Source organism: Periplaneta americana, chromosome 7 (assembly GCF_040183065.1).
Source record: "Periplaneta americana isolate PAMFEO1 chromosome 7, P.americana_PAMFEO1_priV1, whole genome shotgun sequence".
Taxonomy (NCBI): domain Eukaryota; kingdom Metazoa; phylum Arthropoda; class Insecta; order Blattodea; family Blattidae; genus Periplaneta; species Periplaneta americana.
This window is the reverse complement of record NC_091123.1, coordinates 92,745,361-92,755,207: the sequence shown is the minus strand read 5'-3', so window position 1 is coordinate 92,755,207 and position 9,847 is coordinate 92,745,361. Positions and strand designations below refer to the sequence as shown.

Below are 9,847 nucleotides of genomic sequence, written 5' to 3'. Positions count from 1 at the left end.
GTATAAGTGCATTATAAGAATGTAAATTTTAATCTTAATGCTCATTTTTCACAAGTTTGCTTTTTATTCAAAATGAATATTTTCTCAACTTTTTTTACAGAAAAGTGAAATTTCCAGATATGTTTATTTAGTAGCCTTACAGGTACTGAAATAATGTTTTCGTAAATCTAATATATCGTAAATACGTAATATTGAAGATAGTATATACAAAATTTTGAAAATATTCGCATGGAAAATGTTTGTAAGGAAATGAATTAACAAAGCAACTACCGGTACTGTTACATCATAAACAAAAGATATGTGCCCATGTGTTGTAAAAACGTCAGCTCTATGGCTTCAGCAGTTTCGAGAAAATAATTGAATATTCTGATGATAGGAAGTTGCGCACTAATATCACCTTAAAAGCATAATGCAATAAGAGTTTGTTATGTAACATTAGTTACAGTTAAAACATATACCTAGGTATAACTTTGCTTTGTACTATAATATTGTTTTTATTAGTTTATTGATTACTTTTATAAGGCTAAAGATACCATCAATATAAATTCCAACTTACCATGTTATACTCAATCTCTTTCTTTGGAATATCACTTTCTTTATAAATGTTGTGTTTCATTCACTTAGTATAGTATAATAATCATATTACTATGGAATTTATGTGAATATTCTTTCTTAACTCTTTATTATGTTATTAACATTTAAAACAAAACTGCAATATTAAGAAATTGGTGTTAGTACTCTTTTTACAGACAATAAATAAAAGATCAAACAGAAAGTAGCCAAATAAAAAAAAAGGCATAAAATTTCATGTTCTGGTTGAAGTTTGTGCACCACTGTTTTCTTAATCCAACAGGCTGCTTATTCATATACATAATTCTTCCTCCTAGCACTTGATGCCCATGCAAGACGTCAAGGTCAAAAAAATGCACTTGCTTTGACATCACTGCTCTAAGCCATCAACATCCCATTTGCAAAGGTGAGCTCTGTATAGGCCTCAGAGCAGATGACACACCACACCACCACAATCTCCTCCATATAGTATCCTCACAGAGAAAGTACTGGGTGTATATTGTTTCCCTGATCTTCTGTACACTCTTTCCTTCTCATTTGGAGATTTGAGGCTCAACCTGGACTTGTCAGTAGAGAGCACACCACTTCACTCTGCCTCAGTCGTGTTAGTGTTGTAGGGCGAACTGAAAACAAGTTCTTCAATTTTTTTTTTTTATTTTAGTAGGTTATTTTACGACGCTTTATTAACATCTTAGGTTATTTAGCATCTGAATGAGATGAAGGTGATAAATCCAGTGAAATGAATCCGGGGTCCAACACCGAAAGTTTCCCAGCATTTGCTCATATTGGGTTAAGGGAAAACCCCGGAAAAAACCTCAACCAGGTAGCTTGCCCTGACCAGGAATCGAACCCAGGCCACCTGGTTTCACGGCTAGACACGCTAACCGTTACTCCACAGGTGTGGACAGGTTCTTCAATGCTGTGGGGTGAGTTCCAGGTCCATGGCAGATATTCTTGTTGTGAGCTTAGCTTCTTTAATCCTTCTTCTTGTTGAATTTGCACTCACATGGACCTGACGTACTTCAATCAGATGAGTCCTTACTTCTAGAGCAGTCATATATGTCTGTCCCTCAATATTTGCATCATTATAAAATGATAATTTCTGGAGGATATGCATCTTAGGCAGCCAGACCCTGGTTTCCTCTAGAACGTTTGTAGATCTCGAAAGTGTCTGAGTGCTCAGAAGATACTTGTAGGGGTTGTGTGCAAGATTCTCGCCACATAAAGGAAGCTGCACCCTTCAATTAATGTGATGGCTCTTGTTGGATTTTTGTGACCTAGAGACACTTTTGGCCAACTTTTCTCTAGAAAGCAATTAAGCACAATGAAAGGAAGATGCTACAACTATATCAAATTATGATAAAGCAACAACAGACCTGTCACAAATATGTAAAATCTCATTGCTGCAGTACTGTTAAATTAAATACAAGCACAATATTGAGATTAAAGGCCGAATATATAATTGTAATCTTCTGATGATGTTTTCTTGTCAAAAATGTATGCTGAAATTAAAAGTCCCCAAACATTCTAATATTATAGACAAGAATTGAAAATATAAAAATATACCTACATTAGAGATATGGTGTTACACTTCTTTTGGAGGGCAGTGTATAATCTAAATTTTTCAGTGTTTTTATATCTGGTCTTTGCAGCTACCCTAGCTAGTCTATAATATATACCCGAGTAGGCAAAATTATTAATTTTCACTTTCTATGAATACTCCTTACATATATTCCAATTTAAGACTGTAGTTATATTTTCTTTTTTTTTTTCTCCAGGGAATTTCCATTAGTGGTTACCACTCACAGCATCTCTTACCATTCAACAGTGGGGAAGCATATTCAGACAGCTTTCTTTGATACCTCCCATACAGATGACAGGTCTGTTGTAAAGATAGGTCAATGACACTTAGAATTTGTTGTCATTGGTTATTCTGTAGGACCTGAAAATTAATCTTTAATTTAGACTTAAAATTGTGTTAATCCTCAGTTACAGAATTCGGAAAAGACCAGGTCTTGGTCCTTTGTAATAGGCACACACTATCCTGACATTTGCCAGAAGAGACTGGAGAAACCACGAAAAACCAAAGTGAGTACAGTATGCCAATGTAATCACAAACTCAGTTTATTTATTTAGTTTACTTTGTCCCTAGATACATTTAATCATCCTGAGATACATTAGCAACCATATCTGTATAGACATACTGCTGACATGTCAACAATTTTAAAAAGGTGAGGAAAAGGAATGCACCAAAAAAGGTGGGAACTTTCTACATTATAGTCAAGAAATGTATAATTAAAGGAAAATCATAAAAAGCTGTGAAACTTCAGAAAGAAATATCAAAATGAAAAATATGTAAAATATCTCCGCCCTATTAAGGAGTAGGTTATGGAAAATGTGAACTCTTACAGCTCCATCAATGCATAGCCAAAATAATACTTTTCTTGCACTTCTAATAAAACAATGATCAATCAAATTGTTGTGAACACACCTCCAGTTGCCAAGTCTGACATCTCACTTTATTTTGAATAACTATTGGTCTCGTATCCGATGTCACAGCCCACCCTATACACTTCAATTCCAGAACAGAATGTAAAGGAGAAACCATCTGGGACTGTAGTATGACACTCCAGGCTCTAAACTATCTTACACTCAATATTATGACATCAGCTATTTCACTACTGCTGGCTTAAAAAATAATAGTATTGTGAAAATATAAAATTAAATTACGTTAAACACTGCCAACTACAGCAACTGACAGTTACTGTAGTTCATGGTTTTTTCCTCAAACCTGTGATTTTTTTTTACTCTATAGGTAGCATGCATTGAACACTAAGCAGAAGTCAACCGACTGAAGTACTACAATGTTACTGATAGCCTATAAACATATTGTGGCAACCATGCTGGAAAGTTCTCGCTGCCTCGGGAGTCGAGCACGCATCTGGCAGAAGGGAGGGCGCGCACGGAAGGAAGGTGACGGAGAGGGGAGAGACAAGTCGGCGGGCACTGGGCAAGGATAGAGAGGAGAGGGGAAATGACGACACGCTGGGCCGCGGCAGAGAGGGGGAAGAAAAGCAAGTGGGACTGAGCAGAAAAAGCCGGAGAAGTCTCCAGAAACAGAAACTTCGAGGATCAAAGAGACGAGAACGTGTAATGTAGTAATAAAAGCGCGAGCAGTTCAGAAGACCAGTCAGTCAGTTTTTGTGAAGCAGCTGTGAGCGAGCAAGGAAGTCAGCCTTCGAGACTTGGGCTCGACACGTGAGTGAACTTGAGTAACTGTAGCAGCGCCCAGACGGAAGCAACGCATCCAGGAGTCTTTGGTTCGACGTGAGTGAACTTTATCTGAAAGTCTTGAGTTCGAAGTTCAGTGGACTGTCTCTGGGAGTCTTGGGTTCGATATACTGTGAACTTGAGTGAATGAGCTAGAAGAACTAGCCAAGGCAAACAAACTAAGAACTGACAGTTTTGTTTTGTAAATAGTGCTTTGTGAACTTTAGTTGAGATTAGGAGTACATTGTTGTTCTCAATAATCCAAATGAATTGTCATTGTCGTCTGTGGAATGCAATAACGAATACTGTGTTGCTGTGTGGAGTGGAATACCCATTGTTGACGGGAGTGTTTAAATTCAGAAATAGAAAGCCATTATTGTTGTGAATAAAAGTAACACTATTGTTGAAATATAAAAAGTCACAATATTGATTCTGTCTGTCTGCATGTGTCTCCATTATTTATTACTAGGGGTCGGATGTTGATTACCTAAAAAGCTACTTAAAATGATCATTAAAATGCCCTTAAACTAATGGAAAAATTACATAAAATTAAAAGAAAATGACATTTAAATATTATTCACTGTACTCGCACCACAGCTTCTTAAAAATTAGTCACCTTGTTTCAATGACTGCCCTGCAAATCTCGGAGATAGGAGGCAACGTCCTGGAATTCAGCTAAGATAAAGGAAAAAAAAATGCAACAAAATTAAGGTTTTAAGGGAAAACTGTAGATTTTAATGAAGGCTTACAATGTGTTTCAATCAGTCAGTGTCTTCATTCTTTGTCTCCTCATCCTTCTGCGCTTCTCCTTTGTTACCAGATCTTCCAGATGAGGGAGTGTGAATGACAAAACAAATTGTGGGCGCAGCATGCATCCTTGCAATCTTTGTATTAAAAATACTGTCTACCACAGTAGACATCTCTTCCGGACCACGTCCTGTCCAGGACACGGTGAAAGTTTCCCCCTTCCAAACGTAAATTCTAAAGACACCCTCGTACCGGCAAAAGAACAGTAGTGGTCAAAGCCCTCACTTAAACTAAGCTGTTGTCAACCGTTTTATATTACTTCTGTTGTGTGAAATGAAGCCTTCAATGAATTGAGGGATGGACTTTAGATTCTATTCCAAACTACAAAACTCAAACTTCACTGTTATTCACTTATTCAGTAGGTAATTACTACTGACTTATTTGCTTAGAAAATGATTTAACAGACCTATCAGTAAAGAAGAAAGTAAAATGCATCCCAAATGATCTAAAAGCTCTTCAAAGTATTAAAAATGACCAATAAATGCCGAAAAAAATATAAAAATGACCAATTAGTTCAAAAACGTCAAAAAATGAAATATAAGAAATTATTTTTTTTTACGTTGATATTAACATAGAAAGGATTTCTATATTAACAGGCATCGTCCTAATGTGAAAAATAAGATGACTTTTCATCAACATCTGCCTCCTATTTATTACCAATTTGTTTCCTACTCCACAATATTACTTTGGTAAGAAGAAACAGACATTTTTTTACGTCCATTCCATTGCAAATGACACATTCACAATCCAACATCACATTAAAAAAACCTAATTGTCATCTATGTCTTCATTTTTCACATTTAGCAGTGGGTGAAATAATAATAAAAAAAAAACATGTGTACATATAAAAGTTGTTTTAATGCTTATTAATATTTAAACCTTGCAGTTAAAAAATAAGTACAATTTTTTAAATACATTTATTAAATAACATCAAAGATCACACGAAACTAAACTAAGAAAGTTAACCACTTTCACTTTAAGACACCATGTTGAGTCCTCATGTGCTTCTTCATATCACCCTTTTGAGCAAAACCTCTGCCACAAACGTGGCATGCATGGGGTTTCTCCCCAGTATGCGATTTTGTATGGATGCTCAGAGCATTCCACCTGCTGAAAGACCTATCACAGTGAGAGCATTTATACTTGCGAATACCGGCATGCAATTGTTTATGCTGATAGTACACACCACTTGTCAGGAATGACTTGCTACAAACATTGCACTTGAACGGTCGCTCCTTTGTATGCTTTGAACGACGATGATTGTTGAGGTCACCTTTGTTGTTGAACGTCTGTCCACATATCTCACAGCGGTAGGGGTAGTCACGAGTGTGTGTTCGTCGATGTGTGTACATAGCAGGACCCTGTGGAAAGCTCTTTCCGCATACATCACACATGAATGGACGCTCACCTGTGTGCTGACGTCGGTGGATGATAAGACCAGAGTAATGCAGAAGCACCTTTCCACACTCCTCGCATGGAAACCTGTTCTGTGGACGGTGTTCCTTCAGCCTATGTCGTCTCAAATCTGCTCTCTTTTTAAAGCTCTCACCACAGTCTTCACATAGATGGAATTCTATATCAGTTTCCTTACTTTTCTTTTTATCTAAATTTTGCATGTTTCCTCTTTGATATCCACCATGCAGGATATTGTAATGTATCTGTAGTCCTTTCCACGTGTTGAAGCTCTTCACACACTTTTCACAAACGAATAGCAAGGGGATAGTAAATAGGCTCAGCTCGTCATACTGGTCTTCATTTTCCAAGTGGTACTTCTTATGATACTTCATCTGACTGTGGTCTGGAAACAGCATGTTGCAATATACACAGCAATATGGATTATCCCCAGAATGCTCAAGACTGTGTTGCAATAAAGTGTCCATCTGTGTGAATAGCATCTCACAATACTCACAACAGAAGAGCATGGTGGCTTCAATGTCTTCCAGATTTTTTATTTCATCCAACAGCACAGACGTGTTGTGTTTATCAGCATGCAGCATGGCATACTCCATGTTAGGGAATACAGCTCTGCATATGTTGCATCTAACGCAAACCTGTGGTATAAGTGGGCGACAATGTGACATCTCAACATGAGTATTCAACTTGGAGACACGAGTGAAGCTGGCATCACAATGGTTGCACTGAAAGGGCTTAGCAAGAATCAGATTGTGTGATGCAGTGTGGCTTCTCAGTGATGTAGTGTCCTGGAATTGCTGCTTACATATTTTGCACCTGAATGGCTGCCTTGCCAGCTCACATGTGTGCATGTCCAGCTTCATTTTCGACATAAATGATGCACCACACTGCTTACATGTCTCTGTGCCTCCATGAACAAGGTTCATATGACGAAACAGCATGTTCTCACTTGTGAACTCTTTGGTACAGCGTTCACACACTAGGGGTCTGGCGCCAAAGTGAAATTGAGTATGAAATGAAAGTCTTTCCTCAGTACCAAAAATCTTACCACATTCTGAACACTTGCACAGTTTTGCCTCATCAGTTTTAAATGGCATACTTTTCTGTTCCAAATTTTTGTTTCGAGATTTTTCCAATTTCTTGTGGACTTCAAAATTATGATTCTTGAAATGATTTTCTACATCAATTTCTGTTGTAAATGATGCATTACAAAGAACGCATGGAAAGCCATTTTCATTTGAATGGCATTTTGAATGAGTTATGCTAGATACCAAATCAGGACAAAATTCACCACAAAATCGACACATAAATGTTATACAAGGAGCATCTACATTTTCTTCATTCTTACATTTATTCTCTCTAGAGGCAGCTTCTTCAAATAGATTGTGATTATTGCCATTCAATGATGTATGGGTGACAGACTTTACATTTTCGAATTGCTTACTAGTATAATCCCCTGCTGTTCCAAATATTTCAACAATTTCATTAATTGGAGAGAACTGTGACCCATTAAAAAAATTTATTTCTTCTGCATTACAAACACCCTTCTGCAGAACCATATTTCCTTCACAACACAGAGGACAACATAACTTATTTGTGTCAGTCACATCTTTAAATTTGTCTACTTGTTTCTCTGCTACATTATCCTGATTAGAATGACTATACACAGAACTCTGTAGAGTGCTACCAGGAAACTCCACTGTCTGCACTTTCATTAATTTATTCAGCTTCTTTTCAGCGTTGACACATGCCTCAGCAAATTCAAAACAGATGTTGAGCTTGTCGTTGCAAGGAACGCACAGCTGTTTAGGTAACAAATCAGTGACTTTAACCTGTGGAAATAAAAACAACAAAATTATAAAAAATTTAATTTTAGAGGTATGCTTAATACTGAAATTATGTAATTTTACCATTCCAACATATGATCCTATTAAACAATACATAAAAATTATCAGGATAAAAATGCTGCAATGGCACATGGGATCGAAAAAGCAAGTAAGTAAACGTGAATCAAAAGTGCTTCCTTATTAAGTTACACGTCATCAAGCTGAATCATTCTCATCTCTAATTTTCTGGATCTGACAACATTGGAAATATGTGTAAAACATAACCAATATGATACATGAGTGGATGAAATGGATTTTGTTGCTCATACACAATGCAGAAATTGAAAGACGGAACTGATGCTAGGGGGAATAAAAAAAGTTTCCATATACAAAATCTCAAATATTTTAATATCTTCCTGCTGCACATATACACTGTACACAATGATCATGAAACAAATGGAAGGAATGACAAAATGCTGTGTCAGAAATTCTATTCAGTGCTCATTATAACCCACTGCTTGGTGTTCACACTATTAAACTAAGAACTTTATATTTCAGATCATTTGAGAACATAGTGTGAGCTCAACTATATATATATATATATATATATATCTTCTACGTGTCATAAAGCAAGAATGACCACCAGAGGTGAGCAAGACAGTGCAAGAATTAATCAGAGTGTCTTTAGTGGTTCCAAAGTGATCTTCTCTATTGCCTAAATCAGGGGAAACTTCAGCTGGCTTCAAGAGAGCATCAAACATGTGGAAATTTCAGGACTTCTCCTGTAAAATTCTATTGCTGCCATTGACAATTCTGCAAGTGTATTGAGTAAATGGCAAATAGTGTTGGAAAGAAACCCTGGATGTTCAACATTACAGAGTGTATGCCGAATTCAAAGAGAAGGCATTGTTCTACCTAAGGACATTTCCCCCAGGAAAAATACTTCTTCTAAAATTTGCTTCAGCTACATCATGTGACGCAGAAAGATCATTCTCTGTGAGTGAGAGAAGTGGCTAACAGGCTCGGAGCTCACATATTCAGTTTTTTCTCAGTCCCAAACCCTCTTGCAAGGATTTGTTTTCATGTACCCTCCCGTGTACTGCACCCCTTTCCCTCTCATTCATTCAGTATAAGAACATTCTACGTGACAGGTGTCAATCAATAATCTCAGAAACTTATAAAAATATATAATTGTTCACTGTGCCACAAAATTTAATGTATGATTGTCTCTCAAATGTTGAAACCAATAAAACAATAAATTGGTATTATATATGTGATAGTACAGTGTAATATGTTACTAGTTAGTGATGTATGCAATGGAGGGGGAAAGAGACTGGTCACCCTACCCTATTGTCTCCTGACTTAGTTGCCTCATGAGTGATGCCTTACTGGTGTCACTTGAGAGTCAAACCTGTTTTCGGGCAGTTGATCAAACAACAAAATATACTACATACTTCACTGTTTTTCACTACATATGTACATATTTTGCTAAATGATAATACATAAAATTCCTAGCTCTAGTAATTAATAACCAATTACAATAAAAAACCATATCCCTAATGATAAATAATAAAGTACAAAACAATAAAACAACGGTGTATTCACAAAAACATCAAGATTCTGTAAATCTCGTCATTCTTTTAAATAAAAATGTATCACTCCCTGCCTGGAACAAACTCACATATCTTTTTGTTCTGGAGAAAAGCATTATAACCAGGAAGTGCATTTTCGCTCCCAAATGTATAGCGGATCAAGTAATTTCTTCTAGTAGCTACATCTATTACATCATGTGGATGAGTAAGCAAGGTCGAATTACAAGCAGGTACGCATGGGGTCATTAAATAATATTATATACAATATATATTATAGAACATAACAGTAAGCATGATACACATTAACTGTGAATACTCTATATATAATATATTCAATTAATTAATTTAACGAAATCAACTCCGTTATGG

The 9,847-nt window shown here is 36.4% G+C and overlaps 1 protein-coding gene across 4 annotated transcripts in view; it reads right to left on the bottom strand.

Annotated features, from left to right (window-relative positions):
• Positions 1 to 5,486: 5,486 nt before the first annotated feature.
• The window catches only part of LOC138703296 (zinc finger protein 595-like), a 33,228-nt gene continuing 28,867 nt past the window's right edge, over positions 5,487 to 9,847 (bottom strand). For all 4 annotated transcript variants that reach the window (XM_069831072.1, XM_069831073.1, XM_069831071.1 and 1 more), the window contains one exon: positions 5,487 to 7,892. In XM_069831072.1, the coding sequence (XP_069687173.1) occupies positions 5,619 to 7,775 (2,157 nt within the window). In that variant the 5' untranslated portion in view covers positions 7,776 to 7,892 and the 3' untranslated portion in view covers positions 5,487 to 5,618. The remainder of the gene's footprint in view (positions 7,893 to 9,847) is intronic.